Source organism: Vitis riparia, chromosome 11, assembly GCF_004353265.1.
Source record: "Vitis riparia cultivar Riparia Gloire de Montpellier isolate 1030 chromosome 11, EGFV_Vit.rip_1.0, whole genome shotgun sequence".
NCBI lineage: Eukaryota > Viridiplantae > Streptophyta > Magnoliopsida > Vitales > Vitaceae > Vitis > Vitis riparia.
The window spans coordinates 14,330,650-14,357,921 of NC_048441.1; the positions used below are offsets into that span (position 1 = coordinate 14,330,650).

Below are 27,272 nucleotides of genomic sequence, written 5' to 3' on the forward strand. Positions count from 1 at the left end.
GCTAACCAAAAATCAATTTGCTAGCACTTCTCTTATGGCACAAAAAGGTACATTTTTGACAGATTTTGGTGGTATGACAAACCAAGGTGAGCCATGGATTATTGGCTTCGGAGCCTCTGATCATATGATTGGTTGTGAGAGTATGTTTTATTCCTATGTTCCGAGTCCCGGAAATCACAAAATTAGAGTAGCTGATGGCTCTTATTCGATTGTTTCTGGAATAGGTTCCATTAGACTCAGTCCCAAAATAGTTCTTAAATTCGTCCTACATGTGCCTAGCCTTTCATACAATCTTCTTTCTGTTAGCAAAATTACAAAAGATTTGAATTGTGTGATTCAGTTTTCGTCATCTGTTTGTGTTTTTCAGGACTTGATTTTCGGGAAGAAGATTAGCAGTGCTAAGGAGGTCGATGTCTCTACTACTTTGAGAAGGATTTATCTGTGAGTGGTCAAGTTCATGCTGCTGTTGGTCATCCCTCTTTATCTCAAAAACAACAAATAATGTTGTTGCATTGTAGGCTTGGACATCAAAATTTCCTGTACTTGAAACATTTGTTTCAGTCCTTATTTCAGAATTTTAATGAATCACTTCAATGTGAAATTTGTCGATTTGCCAAACACAAACGTATTTTTTTGCCACCTCAACCTTATCGGGCTTCCAAACCATTCACGTTGATTCATAGTGACATTTGGGGTCCATCTCATGTCAAAGCTCTCACTAATAAAAAATGGTTTATCTCCTTTATTGATGATCATACACGGGTTTGTTAGGTGGATCTGTTGAAAGTAAAAAATGAAACAGAACATATTTTCAAAGTTTTCTATTCCATGATTAAAACTCAATTTAATGAGTATCAAAATGTTTCGTATCGATAATGGCACTAAATATTTCAATAACATTCTGGGGAATTTTTTTGAGGAAAATGGAATTTTACATCAAAGCTCTTGTGTCAATACACCTAAACAAAATGGAATCTCAGAAAGGAAAAATCACCATTTGTTAGAGGTGGCTCGGTCTCTTTTATTCACAACAAATGTTCCAAAACGTTTTTAGGGTGATGCAGTTCTTACTGCATGTTACCTCAATAGGATCCAACCAAAGTACTTCAATTTCAAAAACCCTTAGACGTTCTTCAGAATTGTTATCCTCAAAGTCGTTTTTTTTTTTAGTCTGGATCTCAAAATACTTGGTTGTTGTGCTTTTGTTCACATCCCTGGTCACAGTAGAACAAAATTAGATCCTCGATCGTATAAATGCACTTTTTTAGGATATTCCACCGCCCAAAACGTTATCGATTTTATTCTCTAGAAAAACATAAATATTTTACCTCTGTTGATGTCACATTTTTTGAAGGTACTCCTTTTTTTCCATAAAAATATCTTTAGGGGGAGAATTTTAGGGAAGACATTTTTTGGGAAAATCCTACTTGTCATCGTGATCCTTATCTAACTTTGAGAAATTTGAATTCAAACTCTACATGGGAATATTTTTGGGATCCTCCACCAAATCTTCACTTACAAAATTCGGATCCTCTCTTAAATCTTCCAAATTCAAATTCCAATCTTCCACAAAATCCCCAATCAACGAAATCTTCTCCAAATCTCCAAATATCAATTTCAGATTCTAATCCTTCATCAAATCATCAATCACAAAATCCAGGTCCTCTTCATCCTCCTCTGCCTTTTGAAAATCAGGCAAATAGTACACCAGAAATTCCGGAATCACAGCCCTTAAATCTGACTGTCCCAATTGTATCACTAGAATCCAGAGACAATTTGTCCAACCTACAATTCAGGAAGAAAATTCGAAAAGGAGGGAGACCTTACAGCCGTTTGACCTTACTTATTCACAGAAAAATTGGTCAAGAAGAGGAAAGGATCATGACCCTTTACATCTAAACTCAGGTTCGGACACAACTTTAGTTGACCTAGATCTCCCAATTGCTGTGAGAAAGGGTACCAGATCCTGCACACAACATCCGCTATCCAACTTTGTGACATATAAGCATTTATCAAATTCTGTCAAGGCGCTTATTGCTAATCTGTCATCGGTTGAAGTTTCAAAAAATATTGGAGAAGCATTAAATCAGCTGGAATGGAAGAATGCAGTCATGGAAGAGATCAAGGCCCTAAAAAAAATGGAACTTGGGAAGTGGTGAAAAAACCTGAAGGAAAAATACCAGTGGGTTGCAAGTGGGTATTTACTGTCAAATATAACTCTGATGGCTCAATCGAACGACATAAGGTGAGATTGGTTGCAAAGGGTTATACTCAAACATATAGTATTGACTACCAAGAAACCTTTGCTCCCATGGCAAAAATTAACACTGTTCGAGTTCTTCTTTCTCTTGCAGCTAATCTAGATTGGTTTTTACACCAATTAGATGTGAAAAATCCGTTTTTACATGGAGAGCTGATGGAAGAGGTATACATGGACCTGCCACCCGGTTTTGACGAAGGAAGCAAGATTGGAAAAGTGAGTAAGCTGAAAAAATCCTTGTATGGGCTGAAGCAATCTCCCAAGGCTTGGTTTGATTGTTTTTCAAAAGCTATTTAGAAGCGGGGATTTCGGCAAGCTCAAGCTGATCATACTTTGTTCCATAAACATAGAAGCAAACAAAACTACCATTCTCATTGTTTATGTCGATGACATAATTCTCACAGGAGATGATAAAGAAAAGAAAGAGAGATTGAAGAAGGATTTAGCCTCTGAGTTTGAGAAGAAGGATTTGGGCAATCTAAGGTATTTTTTAGGCATGGAGTTTGCACGGAATAGGTTGGGAATTACTATTTCACAAAGGAAATATGTGTTGGATTTACTTAAAGAAACAAGTATGTTGGGATATAAACCTGTAGATACTCTAATGGACCCGAACATGAAGCTTGGAACCCAAACTACTGGAAGTCCTGTGACAGGGGTAGATTTCAAAGGTTAGTAGGGAAGTTAATTTATCTTTCCCATACTAGACCTGACATTGAATTTGCAGTGAGTTGTATTAGCCAGTTCATGCACTCTCCTACCAAGGAACACATGGAGGCCATCCATAGAGTGTTACGTTATCTTAAAGGAACATCAGGAAGAGGTTTATTCTTTAGAAAGACCGGAATTTGAAGTATTGAAGCTTTCACGGATGCAGATTGGGCAGGATCTGTAGATGTTAGAAGATCAACATCCGGTTACTATTTGTTTGTTTGGGGAAATCTCGTTACATGGAGAAGTAAAAAACAGATAGTTGTAGCAAGGAGTAGTGCAAAACAAGAACTTAGATCTTTGGCACACGGGGTTTGTGAGCTTCTATGGCTAAAGAATTTACTTGAAGAATTGAAAATAAGAGTTGAAACTCCTTTGCTGCTATTAATAGTTCTTATAATCTTATGCATCATGACATAACTAAACATGTGGAAGTTGATAGACACTTTATCAAAGAAAAGATTGAGAAAGGAATTCTTTGCTTGACTTATGTTCCTACTTCAGCACAAACAGCGGATGTGTTAACAAAAGGGTCGATGAAGCCAACATTTGAGAAGCTTGTGGATAAGCTTGGATTACATAACCTGTACAGTCCAGGTTAAGGGGACGTGTAGGCAGATTAGCTATATATAATCTTAGATTGATTCTGCTAGTAGTTGTATATAATCTTAGATTAATTCTGTTAGTTAGTTGCAGAAAATAGAATTGTATCGTCTCTAATTTTAAGGGATTTGTTATTTTCCTTTTTCCTCGATTTCCTTTATATATAGGACTGAGAATATTGTTTATTGTATCTATAATTTTTATTCAAAAAATATACAACAGTGCTTAATTGTTTCTCTCCTTCTCTTAGCTTCTAGAAGTGTTTTTCGAGACCTAAGCTTTATACGATCTCTTTGTAAGGTTGTTGGTGCACTAGGTCTTTCATGCATTACATTATTAATTTATGCACCAAAATCGTCCAAAAGTAATTTTGTTTTAAATCTTTTAAAATTGAATTATTTCGTATTTTCAATTAAAACCTTATGTCAAATGTTTTCCAAACTTGTTTAAAAGATTTTAAGTTGAAAAGGATGGTTGTTGAGCCAAAAACGGCTCAACCGGATGAGGAACCAACCAACCAGTTCAGCTCAACCAGTCGAGAGGTGTAAAACTCTTCTCTCTTTTCCAGAACAGTTGTTCAACCAGTCGAGATTGAACCTCAACCGGTCGAGGTTGAGCCTCAACCGGTCGAGGTCCAACGGTCACCTACCAAGCATTAAATGCTAATGGCTAGTCAACCGATCGACCCCTAACTCGATCGATCAAACCCTCAACGGCTAGTTTGGTTGTTTTCCTCTATAAAAATGTTCTAATATTTATTGTTTCAAGAGCTTAGCCTTTCTAAAATTTTCTTGAATATATTTGAGCTTTAGGAGAGTGTTTTTTAGTGCAATATTGTTCTAAAACTTGCATATCATTAGTGCACCTTTCAATCCTAGTTTTTCTTGTACATTTAAGCCTAAAGTTTTGTACTATGATTTTTTGAGAATATTTCTTATCTTCATTTGTAAATTTTTGAGAAGAAAAGTCTTAAGTGTGTGATATCACTTAAGGATTCTCAAGTGTGGGGTATTACTTAAGGGGTTGTTCAAGAGTGGGGTATCTCCTGAGGATTGTAAAGAGTGCTTGGAGCCAAAAGTCTAAGAGGATGGATTGGAACCATAATCCAATTGTATTGCTTAAAGGCTTGATTTGGAAGCCTTGAAATAGTGGAACCTCAAGCTTGGGATTGAAACTAGAAGAGAGTGGACGTAGACCGAATTGTGTCGAACCACTATAAAAATCTTGTATTTGCATTCCCTCTTCCCTACTCTTTTACTTTATATGCAATTGTCTTTATATTGTTTTATAATATATTTGCATATAATTGTCTCTTGCACTTATATAATTTAAATTTTTTAAAAGAGACCATCACTCTATTCACCCCCTTCCCCTCCTATAAGGTGATTATCTTAGGTTGAATTAACCTAATTTTTCTAACAATTGGTATCAGAGCTAGACCTCTTGTTTAAGGACTTAATCGTCTAAGATGTAATAGCTAATCCATCAAGTTCATCTCATATTGAATGTAATAATAGACATTCTCAATAGAGGCATCATGATATTTCATGGAAATTGAGATAGTGTGTTCTCTTGGGTGATCTTAAAGACATGTGTTCAAGAAATTTATGGTCATAGTACTTCCTTAACTAGAACTTGACATATACTCTTTGTGAGCTAAAGTATATCAATTGATTGCACAATAGGTGGATTTGTGACTTGAGGATTGTAAAGGTAATCTAGAAATGTTGATAGCATTCACTTTATTAAATTACAGACACTAGTTCATGGGGAGCTTGCATACAGTGGATAGTAGGTCACAGACCTGAGTTTTTGTATCTCATTAGAATAAACATAGGATATTGGAGTATGGTTGAGTCTCCCTAGAAAGATGCTGAGTCAACTTCAAAATTAGATTTTGAGAGAACCAATATTTGCTTATGAGTCCCATTGGTCGCTACTTAAACTTGCATTTCTTGATGGCACAATTTATGAGGGTTGTTTGAGTTCTTTATTTACTTGTATGCAATAAGGGCATTTTGGTAAATATGCTGCCACTTTAACTGCCTACTTGACCTCAAAACCAACAAAAGGCTATATATGTATACTGATAATTAATACACCATATCCATGGCAATGAGTTCCAAATAACTATATATATACCAACAAAAGGCTATATATGTATACTGATAATTAATACACCATATCCATGGCAATGAGTTCCAAATAACTATATATATATATAGTTATTTGGAACTCATTGCCATGGATATGGTGTATTAATTATCATCATTCCAATTTCATCAAATTCTCCACAAATTTCCAAAATTTTATTGAAGTTGAGCTTTGCCTTTTCATAAGGGCTCTAATTCTCCTTAAAATATAAAGCACTGGAATTCGTGACCCACTTTTAGCATGTTCAGGTTTCTATAAAAACTTGTCCCCACTAAAGACAAAAATGGGGAGGACATGGGACCAGGGACATCTCTCCTAAAACATGGGGCAAGGTGGGAGCATGAGTTTTACCCCAAAGTTGGGGTAGTCACAATAACAGATAGATGAAAAAATAGTAAAATGACAAACCAACTTATTTCTTGAGAAAATGAAAATGAAAATAAAATATACAAAAATACAACAAAAATAAAATAAAATACATATATGTAGTACTAATCCAAAAAAGTTTCCCTCTTCTATTTCTCAACAACCAAACTAAATAAAAATATTACCATTTTCTTATAATAATAATAAAAATAAAAAAATAAAAATAAAAACTCGGTCTTCTAAATCTTACAAATCTAATCTGAAATAAAAATCCCAAAAGGGGGAGAAAAGGCCTCAACCTTAATATGTGACAATGTGAATCCAATCAACCCAATCTAAGAAATTATAATTTTTTTTTTTTTAAAGCAATCATCTTTTAACTCTTAACCTAAGCTTAATAGGAAAAACAAAAAACTTAATGCTTCAGATATAATAATGTAGAAGGACAACTCAATGTTCAACAACAACTATCTAATCAACAGAAGAAAAAGGAAACCTATATAATAATGTAAAAGGAAAACTTAATCTTCAACAGCAACTATCTAATCTACAGAAGATGAAGGAAGTCTAGTTAAGTCCAACATCAAAACAAAACTCAAACCTCAATTTAACCCAATTTCATAGTAAGTTTACCAATTGCAAGAAAAAATAAAAAATAAATAAATAAGTAATCTCAGAAAATGATGTGACAATGGCAACAATGTGCAAGGGAAGCCAGTGTTGAAATTGCAGAAAAACAGCAGCAGCAATTGAGGATAGAAAAGGGACAAAATGAAACAGGGTTTCATATTTAGAATTATAACATAGCAGCTATGTAATCTTATCAATACAAGGATAGTATAAGAGAACTACATTATATCTAGAGGACAGGACAAGGTGCAACGTTATATCCAGGTCCAAAGCCAAGCCAGGTTCAACCATTTTTTTTTTTTGGATTAGAGCCAGGTTCAACCATTTCATCCCAACCCTACCCCTACCCTGTTGAGAATTCACCCATACCCATCCTAATAGGATTGAGTCAAGGCTACTTCAAAAAACCCACCCCATTGCTATCCCTTTACTTATTTATTTATTTTATTTTTTTAACATAGATGGCCATCCAAAATTAAGAAGTAGAGGAGACTAGTTCCAACTGACACTTTATAACCTATTTCTTTTAATTTTTCATGTCAAGAGCATGAAAATTGTGGACAATTTTAAGATTAAATGGTCTACTCTAAAAAAATGTAAATAAAAACACAAAAATGCCACGTGTAATGGTAATAATCAAGAAGAGAGAGTCCATTTGTTTGCTTGGATGAAAAAAAGTTTTGTGCCCACCATATGAGAGACCACATCCCTAACATGTATCAGTCCATTCTTGCATACTGTATTGATTCTTTGCATGAACAATGTTATGAATGATATAGATCTTTAGAGTCCAAGTCCAATTCATGTTAGCATTGACATTAAAAAAAGATTATTTCTACATGTTTTTGAAATGAAAAGAGACAAGTTATTGCACATGAATTTTTTTATCATTTGAATCATAAGCATACACAAACAAAGATGAGAGATCCTTTTGGCAGGACAAAGAAGGCAAACTGTAGCCTAAGAAGGCAGCTCCCAATAACAAAAATAAAGAAAACCACCACCCAAAAATCCGAGAAAAAAAAAAGTCCAACAGACCTATGGGAGAGGAAATCCAATAACAAGCCCAATTGAGAAGGCTCCCCACTTGGCCAATCCATTAGCTTCATGGTTAACCAATCTAAACTTCAACAGAGGGGCAACCCAAGCTACAAGAGACATGAGACCATCAATTAATAGCAAAGACTGGTCACATCTCTAGGGACATCTGCTTTCTTGTGACACCTAGGCTTAGACGGTTGTTGAATCCCCCTCCACCATGAGCTTAGGATACTTACCAGGACAACTTTTCTTGGACCTTGAAATTGGGCATTAGCCATAGTTTTAAAAGGCTCAAGGCACACCAAGGCACAAAGTCCTCCTGGAGCCTGAGGCGCAAGGTGCACTTAAGGCACGGGCTTTAGTGAAGTGAGGCGCACCCTATTTTACATATATAATTTTATACAATAAAATTAAATTTAATAATTGTTTATTTATCCTAAGTGCATATATCATCAAATCTTATCTAAAATTTCAATCCAATCAACAAAAAACATAAAAAAAAATAGCTCTAATCATAAAAACTAAGCATCATGATTCTTTCATTTATCATAATAAATAGATAAATAAGTAAAATAAAAATATTACATAATATATTCATTTCATAACCATAATAAATAGATAGTTCATTATCATAAATAATAGATAATTCATCATAAATAAATAGATAAAAAAATAACTATTAGATAAATAAGTAGTTTCCGTCTTTCACAATTTCATTATTATAACAAATAAATAATAGATAAATTAATTAATTAAATAAAAATATAAAATACATAAAAAAAAAAACAATTATATAAAAAAGTAGTTTCCGTGTTTCACAATTTCAGTATCATAATTAATTAATTAATTAATTAATTAAAAATATAAAAATGCATAAAAAAATAACAATTAGATAAATAAGTAGTTTTAACTTTTCTTTGACAATTTCATTATCATAATAAATAAATAATAGTTAAATAAAAATATAAAAATACAAATTTAAATGCCCAAAAGAGACTTAGTGATGGATCAAAGTTGCGCCAATGCCAACCACCAAGTACGCACCTCTCTTCTTTTTCTCCTCTTCTTCCTTGGTTCTTCTTTCTATCCTCTTCTCAATCTCTACTCTCTATTGAGCCTTAATTTTGGGGCCTTTGTTGTTAAAAAAAAAAAATGCTTCTTCTTCTTCTTCTCACATTTGGGTGTTTTCTTTTGTTTTGATTGAAGAAGAAGAAGAAATAGAGAAGCGAGCCTTTCTGGAGCTTCACACCTGGCTGAAAGTGAGCGCCTTTCATGCCTAGGTAGCACCTTCTTCAACGGGCTGCGCCTTGAGTAAGGCGAGGCACTGGAGCTTCGGATCGCGCCACCTTGCGGCACGCCTTTTAAAACTATGGCATTAGCATGGTTAGAAAAAAGTTCTGGCAAGCTCACTCCTATGCTCTCTAGAAAGACCTCAAATGCCCATTCGCATGTCATCTAACAAGGGCCCATAAAAGTGGACTTAAGGCACTTACAAGCAAAGGAATTCACCCAGACCTGTTAACAACATTCCCTTCTAGTGAGAAATAAATTGACTCCAACCAAATAGAGTAATGTTAATGGGACATTTACAAACTCCCTCAGTGACAACCACCTGAAGAAAAGTAAAATACATACCATCCCATAGGTAAAATTGATGGGAATCCTCCTATCTTCAAAGATTCTATCAATTCCATTGAAGCCACATCACCCAGAGTGGTTAACAATGCCACATGCCACAAGAATCTCCTTTTATGGCTCCTTTCAAACCCCTTGAATGAAGTAACCAGCATAACCATGATATTCCTAGGGTCAACTAAACAACTCTAATGAAAGAGAACAACCTCAACTTCAACACAATGGAGCAGTGGAAGAAGGGATGTTTAGCTGAATCCCCACTCTTCATGTGGTAAAACAAAGAGGGTTTACAGGGCACCCTAAACTACAGCATACCATTAGCATTGGCCTTATCATTGGTCTCTAACCAAGTGAAAGTTTTGACAAAATATATACAGAGAGAGAGAGAGAGAGAGAAGGTCAAGCAGTTTACCATTACCTACTAATACACCTGAAGTTCCAACATCCAATTAATAATTTCCAACCATTATACTAATAAGATATCATGGAGAACGTGCAACGATATAATTATATGGATTATGGGATGGTAACATGAAGAATCTTCATACCTTGTAAAAATATATCAAACCACTCTTTTTTTGGATGTAGAACAAGTAGAAAAAAGAACACAATTGGATTTAGTGATTCCCACAGAGGAATACTTTAATTTATGAGAAGAGAGACAAGTCCTAAATCTCTTGAAACACAACAGAGTTCAGTTTGATCCTAATATAATCTTCAAATGCTTTATTTTTAACCCTAAAGTACATTTTATGTGATAGAACAATCATATTTTAAGAAAATTTAGGATTAACCTTTTCATTAACCGAGGCATATGTGCATGTGTGGTATGGATTGTGTATCATGCCAGTATCTTAAACAGAGTCAAGATGCCACACATGTAGACGATATATATCGTTTTAAACAAATAATGTCTAGTACCTTGTTGTATCCATGATTTTAGGAGAAATCTTAAAAGGCAAACCATGTGACAGGGGATTATGCTAGCCAATCTTTGGGTGATCTTTCTTCGTTCTTCATTTTTTTTTTTTTTAATATTCTCATTCTTTGGGTGATCTACACAGACAGAAATGCCAGGATCCTTGAACATAGATGGAGAACCCCAGATGCTTCATGGGATTCTATTCATTCTCTCTCTCTCTTTGTGGGTATATCAGTATATGTCCATAGAGTTCAGAGATACTCCCATAATATGATTTTCTGGACCAGAAAGGAGGGTGTGTTACTGGGAGGGGGAACTCAAGAGGTAGACCTGACCCTTTTAGTGGCTTAAACTTGATTTTAATGGTTATTCATTACAAAACCTAGGGCAAACAGGGTTGAAGAAGTGGTTGGCTATAGCCTTTTACAAACCTGCTGGTTGCAGTTCAACCACTAAGGTAGTCTTGCTCTTTGGGCAGGTTGATGGAGGTGCCTCATTAAGTATTGGTAACCTCCAAATGGAGATTCAGCTGTAGTTATCTCATGAATGTGCTCAAGGATTAAGGGGGACTTTAGCAATTGTAGTTTGAGATTTGTAGGATTATTGACTTTTCTAGAGGTTTGAGTAGTTCTTTTGGTTGGACTCTTTTTCTCCTTCAGAAACAAACATTTTGTTTCCATTAATCTGTTACAACTAAGAAGGACAACAAATCCTTCCACAATGTACATGCCTTTTATTTTGTTTTTTAAAAGGATAGATCTCCTTCTTTGTACTTTTTCCCCTACCTATTCAATGGATATAATTTTCCCTGGTTTCCGATCAGTAAAAAAATAGATTGTATTTACTGTATGTATTTTATAGTATCCTGAGTTTTTGACAATCACGAGTGTATTAGTTAGAAAGGCACTACATTCATCACCACAAATGTATTTTTTAGGTTTCCAAACATGTCTTAGTGTCTTTCCTCATTTTTTGAACTTTCCTGCACAGCTATGAAATTTTAAATCATGATCTCAATAAAAATTAATAAATAAAGAAGAGAGAACAAAATCAATGATCTACCAATCTTCTTTCTTCAACTACATAAGATGCAGTAAGTTATTTCTTTCTTCAACTAGGCAAACACGTAAAGTCATTTCAAATTGCCTAACAATATCTTTTCATCACCAATCTTCAGTTGCATAAGACAAGTTTTCATAAAGGTTAGTCAAACAGTTTCAGTAATTTATAAGATGGAACTATCTTCCTGCACTACACATTGTGAATGCATGGAAAAGAGAAAAAGAAGACCCATGGATCTCTTGTATGAGAAGCTGAAAGTGGATGCAAACAGATTTATCCTAAGTTATACTGCTTATATAAAAATAGCAATAGCTTACCATCAATCCTCGGTTGCGTGAGCGAGGAAGATCTTTAATATATTTTTCGAAAGCCTCCAGTTTTACTTTTCCTTTAACTTCTACAAATTCAGACCAGTTGACATCAGGAATCTTCTCACCGCTATACAAAGAAATCATCACAGGCAAGGTTAACAAATAAATTTATTATTTTGACATCCCAACACACAAGATGAATAATTTGTTAAATTAAAGCATATGTCCCAAAAAAAGGTCTGATGATGTTTGACATGAAGAATAGCGTGAAATGATGCTATCTGCTGCTCTAAAGTGATAATTGAACACAAATTCTAACTGGACCACCAAATTTATGTTCACCAGAATAATCAAATCATGATAATTAATTAAACAAGTGGTAGGCCTAAATACAAAACCTAATTACTAGTCAGAATTTAAAATTTTATTTTAAATCAAGGCATTGAAATTTTCAAAACCTTCCTCTTACTGATCGACAATAGAGAGAATAGGTAGGTTCCTTGTTCTTATGACTTGGAACAAATTTGGAAATTGAAACTTGAGAGGACTCTCACCTAGCCAAGTATCCTCCCACAGGCCAGTTTTTGCACCATCTCCCACCAAGTACTGATTGCCTCATACTGTATTTCCATGTTTAAACTTTTATTTGCGTTTGTCAACCAAAATTTCAATGATACTTTCATGAGACAAGTCTGGGGATACCAAGAAGGATCATTAGTTGGATTGGTTTCACACAAGTGAGCAGTAGGAGTTGGGTCTCAGTATCAGAAACTTGTTTCCCAGGAATAAAGCTCACTTGTGAAGATTTCTAATAGAGCCTCAAATTTGTTGACACCCTGACTTTCCTAGCAAGTATGACAATCAATCAAATAATTAAACTTACTTTTTCAGCTAGAAGGAACACATCAATGTTAGTCCTAATTTATCTCATGGTTATTTAAGTTGTTCAATACTTATGCAATCCACATTACTATGAAGTGGATCGTATCAAATTTTGATTGACTTGTGGTGGAAAACACCCTTCTATTTCTTCATATCCGTCATTTCTCGCACTCCTTTCTGATATGCCTCCATTTTGGATATTAGTTTCCCCTTCTCATACCAGACCAGCATCTGATGTGTGATTGTGAATACAGGCCAAGAAGCTGCTGTGTGAGGAATTCTAAGTTCAGACGTAAACTAAGCAATGAGCAAACAGATTCTTCCATTCCCCTTCCTGGTCTGCTTTCAATTATCAGCATGATTGTCAAGGAATTAACAAATGATACAATCCTGACTAAATCTAAGTGACAAAACAGGATTCTTGTATCCAGTCCTAAGTAGTTGGGATTAAGCCTTTATTTAGTTTTATAGAGGCATATCTCCAAATAAAATGGCCCTTAAAGCCCAACCTCCTGCTTGGTCAATTGCTCTTAGTGAGGAAGATCCTAGCAGTATGGTTCAAAGTGGAAGAAACCTTTCTAGGATTTAGCAATTTGTCAATAAATCCTCTGCAAATCTGATGCTAAGCTGCTAGACCACCTTTTCCATCCTTCTGCATTGTTATCAGAGTATATCAGCTCCCTTTCTCCATTGAATTTCTTTATCTGGATCTAAACTTTTTGCCCAGTAAGATGCTGAGGTCAAAGAGAGGAAACTACATAGAATTTTGCTATGCAGGCAGTAACTATATCCACATGGAAGGAAAGGAATATGAGGAACTTTCACAGGAGGAAATCACTTAGAAAAAGTGGAAACTAATACATCTTTCTAGGCTTTGGTCACAGATGAATCTAGAGAATTACCATATGCATTTGGTGAAACCTCAATGGAAACCTCCACATCATGCTTGCAATGGAATTTCAAATTTTAATATGGTTGGGTGACTGCTGCCTTCTTGCGAAACCCTAGTCAAATTGGCATTGGTGAGAGATGCAAAGATCATGGTTCTATCAACCTTCTAGACATGCAGGTAGAGCCAAGTCCTAAAAAGATGAACAGCCCTACTATCCTAAAAAGATGAACTACCTACTAGTTTTCTACTATTTGGGACACCAAAGAGACTAAATCGCATAATATAGTATTTCAGTTGTTGACTTTAGCTAAGAGTTAAGAGAATCAAGAATAATCTGCACCTATAGAAATCTAGATTGGACAGATCATAGATACTGTAGGAGATTTGTTGTAAGGATTCTTATTACATTTCAATGATCACTAATGGAAATTCTGAAGCACATAGTTTAAATTCTTTTACAGTTCTTTGTTCCATTGTACTGGGAATTATTTCTTTCTTTGTCCTTGTTCTTCTTTCATTTTCCTTCTCTGTTTTTTTACGCTTATTGTTGAGCAGAGATCGTTTCCATTCTGCGGCTATTCTGAGGGATCATTTGGTTTTTTATAAGAAACTAAACAAATAAATGAATAAAGAGAATCAAAACCGAAACTAAACAAATAAATCAATAAAGAGAATCATGTATAGGCTTTTGTACATTACGTATATCCCCTTGTATAGAGGAGGTTTACTTAGCTCTTTTTTATCAGGTCTGTATTTCATGAAAAGGATTTCTCATCCTTTTCATGTTTTTTATTCTTATTTTATACATGTCTGTTTCTGATAAAAAATAAATAAAGAGAATCAGAACCTCAACTTCCCTTATGCCTAGCAAAAAAGTATAAAATAAAGAGAAACAGAGATGCTAAATTACAAATAACAGCTTGCAGATCAGCAAGGGTTCTATATATCAAAAGGATCCGGCCAATGAACCAAAATATCAATATAGAAATTGAATTTTCCAAAGTAAAGGAAGAACCTTTTGAAGAAGGCAACTGTAGTCACAGTTACAGCGGAGTTTAGTTGAAGGGATCCATCCCAGAGCTTCTCAGCAACTGTTTGAGCTACTTTTCCAGCAAGAGGTTTACTTTTTTCATCTAATCTAATAGAACCATAACAATGGTCATTTCTCTGACATGGTCTAATAACTGCATTACCCAAACTATCATTTTTGGCTGAAGTTCTCTCTGTCAACAAATTCTTTGGGTTCTCAATATCAGATCCTTCTGTTTTCTTCATAATTTTGATCATTCCATCTCCATGATCTTGACCTTCTCTCCCAACATCATTACCTTTGGCAGCACTGCATGGTTGAACTTCATTTTGCAATAATCTACAATTTTCATTTTGTTCAAATCTCGTGCATGTAGAAGCCCCAATAAAGGCTGATCCAACATTTATAAGATCACTAGGCCCCTGTGTGTTTGAACTATGCTGTCTTTGCTCCAAATCACTAGATATTAACCTACTGGATTTGTAAGAGGATGACTTCCCATCAACAGAAAACCCATCAGGTTTAACAAGACTCTGCTGCATTAGTACTGAGGGCCTCAAACTTTCAGATGGTGAATTGTACGATTCCATCGGAGAATAGTTTGTGATGACATGATCCCTGTGCCCAAAAAAACCTGTTAAATCTTGAAGACCAGGATTAACTGCTGCCTTTTCTGTGGTTGTGTTGCATGAATTCAGAAATGAACGTGCTTGGGATTGCCAATTTGGTACCTTCAGGATCTCCCCATTCAACATCTCAATCAAGGTTGAAGGAACTTTTTGACAGGAAGACTGAGGTGGTACACTTACAGAATAACTGCTTATTTTCTCAATACCAGGTTTATGATCATTCACATTTTTAACCTGCCGAGTTACTGCAAGATCATTCTGGCCATGAAAGTGACGTTTCTCAGATTGATGCCTGATTGGTTCTGTGGACTGGGGAGAAAACAACACAGAAGCATTACTTTGTACATTCATCCCAAAAAGTGAACCAGCCTTGTGCTGCAAATTTGACTCTCCAAAAAAGTTATACTTGAGAACTGATTCAGAAACAATGCCTTGTTGATCCAAAGCTTCTGATTTCCTTTTCCTTGATGACTCAGACAGAAAATTTGTATCAGAACTTCCTGATTGAGCTAGGAGAATTTTGTTCTCCAGATGAACGCCCTCAATCCTTTCAGGATGCCTCACCTGACCTGGTAAACCAACATTCTGTTGTTTCTTGTGCCACATATTTTATAAATCTGATTCCCAACAAGCTTCAACTTGTGTAATTAATCATTCTGACCAAATATCTGCATCCAAAACAACAAAACAAAGAGCTGCCAAGTAAACAAGGATTCAGTGATGAATAAGGTGACAGTGAATCTGAACCAATAATGTTCTCATGTTTAAGAATTAGCCCAAAATAATAATTTACTTTGTTTCCCAGAAATTACTTTTAAGTTTCTCTGACACTAACTAGTGGATATGATCATTTGGTCACACAAGCAGTTGAGTAATGGAAACTACAACTTCACCTCAAAACCCATCTCCATTTGTCTAGTCAGTATAGATAATAACAAACTAAAATTTGTATGTTTGTGAGAAGGACCCCTCATCCTTCTCTCTTTCTTTTACTAATAAAATTTATCTTCGTTTCTGAACAAATAAATAAATAAATAACACACTAAAATTTAACCAAAAAGGAGGGGAGATATGACACCCACAGAAAGAATGTGAAGCATGAGAAACAGGAAAAGATAAAGCTTTTGATTGCCTAGGAAAGGAAAAGAAGAGGAATTTTTCTTCATTAAATGTCACAGTATGTGATTCTTATGATGTCTAGTTACCTAAAAATCTTTAAAAAAAAATGAAGATTGATTATTTTAAGAAAACTGTTGGAAGTTTGTTCTTTCATCCTCACAGATATCTCCCCCCCTTTGGTTGCCCAATTCAACCAGTCTTCAAAATGAGCCTAACCTAAATTTTCCATCCAAGAAGCTTTATAAGGTTAGACCAATCAAATTGAGAAGCCTAAACTAATATGATGTTCATGTACAATATGAACTAGTCTAAGCAAAGAACTGAAATCAATATATTTAGTGATGTAAGGATCACAGTAGAGCGTCAGCCAGTTCAACAAGGTTCTAACTAGCATCCCCCACAGAGCAACTGAAGGGTGTCTTTCTTCAGGTTTCAAGTCTATTCCATGAGGTGCAATTATTTCTCACCAGGAGTGCAGAACATACATCATTTTACCTCAGCATTGCAGATCAGTACTATTAAGTGAAGACCATCCCATGATGTTTCCAATAAGTATCTAACCTTCAGATTTTTTCAATTTTTTTCTCTCTTTTTGGTAGGGGATGGGGGGTTTTAGAAACAACCATTTCATTGCATTTTAGTAGCAAGTACAAAGATGGATGAGAAACCTTCCAGACAAGTACACGATCCTCTATACAAAGTCTGATCCACATTTGTTTACTAATCCAAAAAGGCAAATCCATTGCAAAGTCAAAATGGTTAGAACAATGCTTACTAGTTACTACAAATCAAGGAAACAAAAATCTCCCAAAAGGAAACCAAATATATTTCTCCTAGTCCTAGCTTTGCTAACGTTCAATATAACACACAACCTTCCAATTATTGTCAAGACATAATAAATTTTTGGCATTAGCAATCAATGCCTGAATCAAAATTATTTCCCTCAATGTACTCATTTGGTCTTCTATTCTAAATCAAGGCATATTTGGGATTTTGTTCTAGAAACAGTAGGAAAAGGAATCAGTTTCCAGAAAAGAAGGCTTTTGTGAAAGGGGTTTCCAATTAATTTTGTATGCACTACCAACCTTTCAAGAAATTTCTTTTCTCCCATCAATTTCAATTGTCCAGAGACATGTCTCAAAAGCTCATCAGACATGGATTTTGAGATTTGGGCCTGACTTAAATGTGCATGTACTCATATTTTGTTTACTAAACTCAATTCCTATATGCTTGGACACATTAAGTGACTTGCTTTTACAAAAATAAGATTGTTGTTATGAGATAGAGCCCAAGCTAAATGAAAGCTACCCCAACCTTGCAAAAATATATTCATAAAGGTGTAACTGGTGTTTCACTAATCACGAGATGATTGCTAAAGCAGCACTGCTCTTTTTTCTTTTCTTCTTCCCCTTCATGTTATACAAAATTGGGAAATATTATTGAAGGGAGGATAAAAAATGCCAATAAGGAAGAGATATCCTTTGAGAAAAAAGGGAAGTGCAACTAAACCTAACCCAAAATACACCCTAACAGCGCATTAGACCAAACCTGAGTACATCTTAGCTAAAGACAGACACTGTCAAATACAGAATCCATCACTCCCAATTACAGCAAGCAGGCTGCCCAACCAATGAGATCATACTAAAAGAAATGCCGGCAAACTCCAGTCAATGAGACCTAAAGAGAAGTCAAAAATAAAATTAAAAAGAAAAAAAAAAGGTTAGAATCGTATTGTGAAACTTAGCTAAATATATATTGTTGTCCTTGAAGATCCTAGCATTCCTCCATAACCAAGTAACCCAAAATGTGGCTGGCAACACTCAAATGTTAAATGACCATGCTCATATCAGCCCTGTGAAATCCCTGAAAACAACACAACTCTATTCATACCAACTTAGGAAGGATATGGCTAATATTTGAGAACTCACTAATGGGATATGTATGAAACAAAACAACCTCAAGGATGCTATGGATAAATTTAATAAATTTCAGAAAAAACAAGTGATAAACTATTCTATCCATATAAATTTGCTTCAGTCGTTTACTTCCAATTTGATCATGGTGCAAAATCTCTAGGGTTTTTCTCTGCTTCCTCGGATGAGTTCCTTTTCCTACATTGCTCTTTGACGATGGGGTTGTGGCACAGATTATTTCAATTAGCCAAGATGGATTGGGTTCCCCCGAGGAGCATCTTCGACATGTTATCCATCAATTATAATGGTTTTGGTTCATCTAAGAGAGGGATAGTTTTGTGGCAAGCTGTGAGCATCGCTTTAATTTAGGTTGTGTGGCGAGAAAGAAATGCGAGGATTTTTTAAGATAAAGCAAGGAATTTAGAGTATCTTTGTGATTCTATTCATTTCCTTGCTTCTCTTTGGGCTTTCTGTTCCAAGGTTTTTAAGGGGACTCCCCTTAATGTGTTACAACTTGACTAGTTAGCGGTGTGCAATTCCAAAGGGTTGGTCTAATCTAGAGAGTTTGTTTGATTTTATTGTGTATTTTCTTGTTTTTGTATTCTTGTAGTTTAGTTTTCTTTGGTGCGAGGATTCCTCATCCTTCTCTTGTACTCCTTTTTTCTATCAATATATCCCTTTATCGTTTCCTATCATAAAAAAAAAAAAAAAAAAAAGGAGTGCAACCAAAGTACACAAAAAAAATATACATAGAGCACCAATAGCCAAGGAAAGAACAAACAAAACCAAAGCCAAATACAGCTATAGGCTTTAGCCAAATCATCAATGAAGTCTAGAATAGCGGCATTACCATCCCCAACCATTTCCCAGACTCAGCAAATAAAACTTAATGACAAAAATCTTTCACTCATGACTGAGCTCTCTGAATCCTTAAAATTCTGCCAGTTTCACTCCTCACAAGTAACACAACAAGCAAAAAGAGGCTAAACTCCACACTTCTTTCCCAAAAAACCATAATGCCAACCCAGAAACAGCTCATACTAGAATGGAGCTGTAAGGCTTGAAAGATGCTTTAGAACCTTGTCTATTTTCTTTCTACAAGTGAGCAAATAATGCCAAGAGGGGCATAAAGCAATACACACTCAATATACCCACTACATCTAGAGAAAATGAAGAAATTAGACATGAACCTGGCTTAATTATTTACAATCAAGGATATCAATTAAATCAACATAAGTCGCTCAATAAAACGGGGTTGTCAAAAGAAAAAATGGTCATCTTTTTTATGTTACCCGTGCCTTCTTATTCCAAAAAAAATGTTCCTAAACACTATTGTGGGGAGGCAGTGCTTACAACTGCCCACCTTATCAATAGGTTACCTTCTCAGGTTTTGGGGTTCAAGAATCCTATGCAAGTGTTCTCTTAGTTTTTCCCCAACTTCAATACCTCAAATAATCTCACTCCTAGAATCTTTGGTTGTGTCTTGTTTGTCCACATTCATGATCATAACAAGGGAAAGTTAGATCCATGTGCACTTAAGTGCATTTTTATAGGATATTCTTCAACACAAAAGGATTATAAATGTTACCATCCCCTTTTTCAGAAATTTTTTGTTTCTGCCAATGTGGCCTTTGTTGAAAGAGAGACTTAGAGTGCATTTGGCAATAATTCTAGGAAGTGTTTCTACCATGTCTAATACTTGGAAATTTTTATTTTTCAAGTATTAGAAAGATTAGAAACACTTCCTAGAATCACTACTAAATGCACTCTTATTTTACCTATTCTTATCTTCATGGGGAGACATCATTCCTGGAAGATAAGGACAAGGATTATTCATTCTTACTTGACTTGTCTTCCATTTCACAATCTCCCTCATCCAAACCCACAATCAGTCCTAATCACCCTCTTGTTTTGCCTACTATTGAACCATCCTCTTCTAATCCCATTTCATTGACTAAGGAAAGTGTAACTCACAATCCTATTAGACCACTACATGTATACTCAAGGAGAAAAGAATCTATTGTTGAACCTATGCAAATCCAAGAGTTGAAACCAATCTTTGGAAGTGAGGTCAGTGCTTTACCAAAATCTTCGGTTGATTATTTTTGTGCTACCATTGATAATAATGATCTTGATCTGCCCATTGCTTTCAGGAAAAGTACACGAGAGTGTGCTAAACACCCTTTATACCCATTAGCTCAGTTTATATCCTATTATAAACTATCACCTTCTTACTAAGCCTTCCTTACCCAACTAAACACTGTTACTATTCCTAAAACCCTATCCAAGGCATTAAATAATGAAAAGTAGAGACAACCCATGAGTGTTGAGATGGAAGCACTAGAAAAAAATAGAACATGCAAAATAGTGGAGTTGCCAAAATGAAAGAATCTGATGGGTTGTCAGTGGGTTTTTACTGTAAAATACAAGGCAGATGGATCAATTGAGAGGTATAAAGCAAGACTTGTTGCCAAGGGATATACCGAAACTTATGGAGTAGATTATTTAGAGACCTTTGCACTAGTAGCTAAGATGAATACAGTTCGGGTGTTGTTATCCTTGGCTGCCAACTTTGAATGGAATTTACAACAATTTGATGTCAAAAATGTTTTCTTACATGGGGATCTTAAAGAAGAAATCTATATGGAAGTTCCTCCTAGATTTGGCAAAAATCTAGAAGGTAGAAATGTGTGTAAGCTTAAGAAGGCTTTGTATGATTTGAAACAATCTCCCCGAGCTTGGTTTGGAAAATTTGCAAAGGTGATGATTACCAATGGATACAAGCAAAGTCAAGGTGATCACACTTTATTTATCAAGCACTCAACTTCAGGAGGAGTTGCAGCCTTGTTAGTTTTCATGGACGATATAATTGTGACTGGGAATGATAAGAAGGAAAGAGACAATTTGAGGAAGTGTTTGATGAAAGAGTTTGAGATTAAAGAACTAAGCCAATTGAAGTCCTTCTTGGGTATTGAGGTGGCACAATCACAACAAGGAATTTTTGTATCCCAATAGAAGCATGTGTTAGATTTACTAAAGGAAATTGGAAGTTAGCTTGTAAACCAACAAACACGCCCATTGAGCCCAATCATAAACTTGGTGATAATAATAGCGATGCTAGTGTGGATCAAGGAAAGTATCAAAGATTAGTGGGTCAATTGATCTACTTATCACACAAGACTTGATATTGCATATGTTGTTAGTGTGGTGAGTCAATTTATACACAATCCTAAGGAAGCACATCTCCAAGTAGTTCACCGAATACTACACTATCTCAAAGGAACACCAGGGAAAGGGATTTTATTCAAGAAAGGAACAAGTTTGATGCTTGAAACCTACATAGATGCTGATCATGCAAGGTCTACGGTTGATAGATGCTCAACATCATATTATTTCCTTGGTGGAAACCTGATAACATGGAGGAATAAAAAACAAAATGAAATAGCAAAGTCAAGTGCCAAGGCAGAACTTAGAGCAATGCCACTTGGGATTTGCGACCTACTATGGCTGAAAATAATTCTAGAAAATCTAAAGATTAACTAGGAAGCACCTATAAAACTCTACTACGACAACAAATTAGTGATCAATATTGCACATAATCTTGTACAACATGACTGGACCAAACATGTGGAGGTAGACAGACACTTTATCAAAGAAAAATTGGAGAGTGGCCTCATATGCACACCATACGTCTCTTCAGGCAATCAACTAGCAGATGTGTTTACCAAGGGTCTGAACAATACCGTGTTTCAAGCAATAATTGAGAAGCTAGCAATGCATGGTATTCACTCATCAGCTTGAGGGGGAGTGTGGAGAAACACGTTTCTTGAAGGGTTTTGACTTTATATGTCATATAAATAGGTTTAAATCTAGGAGATAATGTAATTCCTGATTTTTTGGGATTTAATCCCTGATTTATAAGGATTTGGTTTAGGAGAATTTTAGTTTTCTATAACACTCCTAGGGCTTATTCTTTTTGTATATTAACCAAATGAGTATTCTATTTAGAACAAATAAGATTTTCTTCTCAATTTTTCCACAATTGGAGATTTGCAAAAATGAAATCTAAGGCATGCTTGAAAAGAATCTCATTAGAAAAAGTTATTCTCCCTAAAGTTGTCCAGCTTTCAATGTTGAGAAGGTTGTAGAATTGGAAAGAGGTGTTTCAAGATTGGTGATAAACCATAAACCCCTTAACATGGCTTCAAGATGTATTAGGTGCCTAATCGGAAACAAGAAAAACTTATTATATGGACTTCATAAAGCCATAATTTTCTCACATTTGATATAAAGTCAGTGTACTACCAAGTCCAAGTGGCAGAAGAGAATAAATATAAAACAGTGCTCATGTTGCCTTTTGGACACCATGAATGGAGTGTAATATCATTTGGACTAACAAATGCCTCATCAAAATTCCAAAATATTATGAAAACATACTTTGTCCATATACATCCTTTACAATCATTTACATTAATTATGTCTTTATATTTTCTAACTCTATTAATCAAAATTGAAAACATTTAATATGTTTCTCATAAAGGTAAAAAACGCAAGCGTGTTAGTCTCAACTAAAAGAGAAAATTGTTCCAAACAAAGGTCAAATTACTAGGACACGATATTTACAAGGAAACCATTGTCCCAATAGATAAGGCAATTAAGTTTACATATAAGTTCCTAAATGAAATAAAAGATAGAAAACAATTTCAAAGATTCTTAGGCAGCCTAAATCATATTTTTTACTTTTATAAGAATCTAGCAAACGATTGTGAACCTCTATATAAGAAGCTCATGAAGAACCCTTCTACATGGTTTAAAGAACATACCAAGGAAAATAAAAAATAAAAAGCTTAAGGCAAAAATATTGCCCTACTTATCCATCCATTATCCCAAAGCCTTCAAAATGGTAAAGACAAATGCCTTAGTAGGATTGAGGGAAATCCTTAAGCAAAAAAATTGATGACAAGGAAGATTTAGTCAAATATATTTTAAGGGCATTGAAACTAGCTTAATAGAATTATTCTACTATTAAAAAAGAAATCTTTTTTTATAGGTAAAGATAGGTCTGTATAAATTAATAATAGAAAAAATACATAGCATGTATATAAGAGGAACCTAAAGGAAGGCCTCAAAAGAGAGAACAAAAAAACCACCCTTACTCTCAATAAGACCCCATCTGATCTACAAAATCAATCATAGACATTGAATTTTCTCTTGTGTACATGCTAAACCAAGCTAAAAGATTACAAAGGAATGAATCTTTTATCTTTTGACCAGTTCATTCCTTGTTTTCAAAAATTCTTTGATTTCATTTCCACCAAATTGCCCAAAATTTGCAAAGGGGGACAACTCTCCACAGCTTTTTTCTTTTCTTTCCTACAAAGGAGCCATGCCAACTTAACAAAAGTATCTTTCACCAAAGAAGGGATCACCCAAACTACATTGAATAAAGAGAGCAACAGTTGCCATTGAATCCTTGCCTTTGTGCAATGAAGTAAAACATGATCAATAAACCCCTTCTCAAGTTAAGAATACATTTATTTGCTAGTGCCCACCCTCTTTTCTAGAGATAATCTAAAGTCAAAACTTTTCCTCAACTAGCTTTCTAAGCAAAAAAAACTCACTTTGGACAGGGCCCATGGATTCCAAATAATATTCATTGGAAAGTAGACTAACATCTCAGTTTCCAAGACCAAATAAAAAGATTCGACTTAAAAGCACACCCCTTTTTCGCATCCTTCCAAATCACCGTATCATTTTCTTCCCTTCTAACTATCTTCAGTAACAATGTTGAGAAAAAAGTTTCAACAACGTTTAGCTCCCAATCATTGAAGTGTCTAGAGAAGCACAAATATCAATGACCCCCCAACTTTTAAATCTTCCCATAAATCCACTGACTAAGCCTCCTTTAACAAAGCCAACACAAACAAGGATGGAAATGAAATGCACAAGGGCCCTTTGTCATGCCATTTATCCTTCTAAAACTTAACCCTCCTTTCATTACCTACTTCAAAAGAGGTTCTAATAAAGAAAAGATCCCACCCTTCCTTATAGCTTTGCAAACACTAACCCCATAACCATCCCTAACTTCACAAGAGTGCTAACCCGCCTCTTCCTTTCCCATATTTCCCCTCTATAATCTGCTTCTAAAAACCTTCTCATTAAAAACATCTCCTCCACTTATCAAGGAAGGCCCAATTCAAAAAAAAGAGACTTCTAATGCCCAAACCCCCTTAACTCTTATCCGAGAAAACAGCTAACCAACTAATCAAATAAGGTTTTTTCTCCAAAATCCCACCTCCTTAAAGAAAATCCCTTTGAATCTCTTCTAACCTCAATCTAACATTTCTAGGGATTACAAACAAAGACATGTAATAGATTGGTAGCTTGGACAAAGTACTTCTACTCCGTGTAAACCCCCCAACCCCACAAAAATATATTTTTTTTTTTATAAGCAACAGCAGAAAATATATTAAAGAAGGCCGAAAGGCCGCACCGCATACAGGAGGTATACAAAGCAGCCACAAGGCCAAAAAAAAAACAAAAACAAGAACACCTCACCAGCCCTTAGGGGACCGCTACCCACTCCAAGAAGCCTAGGAGTGAAGAGGACTCCTCTCCCCTATACAACTTAGTCCAACTCCACATACTACATACAAAAGAATTCTTAAGAGTCTGAATAGCCAAAAGACCCCCTCTAAAAGCTAACCTATTTCTTTCCTTCCACACCGTCCAAAATATACATAACGGAATGGTCTTCCATATCTTCTTCCTTTTTTTACCCACAAAAGGGCCCCGCCAACAGAACAACGCCTCTTTAACCTTCTCTGGAAACACCCACTGAACCCCAAATAAGGCAAAGGCGATATCCCAAAGGGTCCTAACCACTGTACAGTGTAAAAGAATGTGATTTACATTTTCCTCTTCACAACCACACAAAAAACAACAATTTGGAAGCTGCCACCCACGCATTTGCAGCCTATCCAACGTGAGGATTTTTTCCCAAGTAGCCTCCCACGCAAAAAAAGCCACTTTGGTTGAGACCTTATCCACCCAAATATTTTTTCTCGGAAAAACAAAAGGATTAGGGACTGCCAGCAGATTGTAAGCCAACCGAATCCGAAAACTGGCAGAATCCCCGCCTTTCCAAAGCACTGAGTCCTCCTCTGGGGTTACTCTGATGTCCTTTAGCAAAAAGAGCAACTCTTCTATCAGCACCAGCTCCCAATCATTAGAATCTCTAATCAATCTGAGATTCCACCCTCCTTGGCCAAGCCTTGGATCCCACACATCATTCACCAGTTCATTACTGCACACTGCCAAGGCAAAAATCTGGGGGAACGCTTGGGACAACGCTTCGATGCCGCACCAATGATCAGTCCAGAATATGATCTTAGTCCCCTTCCCCACCTTGAACTTCATGTTATTCCAGCACCAGCTCTTCTCCTTTAAAATCTCCTTCCAAACTCCCACTCCAAAGGGCCCCCGGGCTTCCTTAGATTTCCAACCACAACCCTCCAACCCATGCTTCACCCCGATTACCTTCTTCCACAAGACATCCTTCTCAACGGCAAATCTCCAAATCCACTTGCCCAATAAGGCCCTGTTCAATAACCCCATCCTCCTAATACCAAGACCCCCCTTCTCCTTTTGAGTACACACCACCTTCCAATTAATTAAATGGATTTTCCTACCCGTGTTTCCCCCTCCCCAAAGAAAATCTCTTTGTAATTTCTCAAGCCTTTTAGCCACTGACTTAGGCATTCTAAAGATGGACATTTGATAAATAGGAATGCTAGCTAGGGTACTCTTAATCAGGGTGATTCTCCCGCCCTTAGACAAGTATTGTCTTTTCCAACGGGCAAGTTTTCTCCTCATTCTTTCCTCCACCCCATCCCACATGGACAAGGCTTTGTGTATTTAACCGGAAAGCTTCCAATTTTGCAGCCTAACTCCATCGCCATTTCCTCAATATTATCAATCTCCCCTACTGGTATCAGCTCGCTCTTGGCCAGATTGATCCTAAGCCCAGAAGCCGCTTCGAACCACGCCAAAATCCATCCAAGATGAGTTAATTGATCCTTGTTGGCCTCGCAGAAGAGAATAATGTCGTCTGCAAAGAGTAGATGAGACACCATAATCTCCGCATCCCCTCTACCTCTTAGCCTACAACCAGAAATGAAGTTCCCCTGCACTGCCCGCCTTATGAGTGCACTCAGCACTTCCATGCCCAAAATAAATAGATAGGGAGAAATTGGGTCTCCTTGACGCAGACCCTTAGAGCTGGAGAAGAAGCCTGCTGGAACCCCGTTAATAAGGACAGAAAATTTTGCCGTTGAAAAACACCACCACATCCAATCCATCCAGCGCGACCCAAAGCCCATCTTTTTCAAGACCTTCATAAGGAAGCTCCAACTGATGCTGTCGTAGGCTTTCTCAATATCCAATTTGCACACCAGCCCCTTTTCTTTCCTCTTCTGCCAGTAGTCAACCACCTCATTAGCTATGAGAGAGGCGTCTAGAATTTGTCTCCCCCTCACAAACGCATTCTGATCAGCCGAGACGACCTTATCTAACACCATTTTCAGCCTATTGGCCAATACCTTGGCCATAAGCTTGTACAACCCCCCTAGCAGACTGATAGGCCGAAACTCCCCTAGGTCCTCAGCCCCACCTTTTTTTGGAATGATGACCAAAAACGTGGCGTTCAAACTTTTGGCAAATGACTTTTGATCGTAAAATTCCTTGAACAGCTCTACTATCTCCTCCTTAGCGAAGTCCTAACAAGCTTGCCAAAAGGCCATAGTGAACCCATCCGGGCCTGGGGCCTTATCGCCGTTCATATCCATCAGAGCAGAGAATATTTCTTCTTCAGTAAAGGGGACCTCCAAAGCTTCAGCTTCACTACGGTCAAGACTATTAAGATGTAGCCCCTCTAAGTTGGCTCTCCACCCTGGTTCTTCCCTTAGCTGGTGCTGAAAGGCCTTGACAATCCCCTCCCTCACCTCCTACTCCTCCACCAATTCCACCCCATTTATTTTAATTCTGTCCAAAAAGTTATTTCTCCAATGGGCACTAGCCATCTTGTGGAAGAACCCTGTATTTTTATCCCCTT

General features: G+C 36.2%; 1 protein-coding gene across 2 annotated transcripts in view; it reads right to left on the minus strand.

Moving 5' to 3' along the window:
• Positions 1–27,272, minus strand: part of LOC117924618 — a 66,568-nt gene that overhangs the window by 12,485 nt on the left and 26,811 nt on the right. Inside the window, exons 1-4 of one of the 2 annotated variants that reach the window (XM_034843297.1) lie at positions 17,670–17,682; positions 17,547–17,551; positions 14,485–15,800; positions 11,702–11,822 (exon numbers count right to left, since the gene is read on the minus strand). In XM_034843297.1, the coding sequence (XP_034699188.1) occupies positions 11,702–11,822; positions 14,485–15,734 (1,371 nt within the window). In that variant the 5' untranslated portion in view covers positions 15,735–15,800; positions 17,547–17,551; positions 17,670–17,682. Of the gene's footprint in view, positions 1–11,701; positions 11,823–14,484; positions 15,801–17,546; positions 17,552–17,669; positions 17,683–27,272 lie in introns of those variants that run through there. The other variant, XM_034843296.1, reaches the window with a different exon arrangement.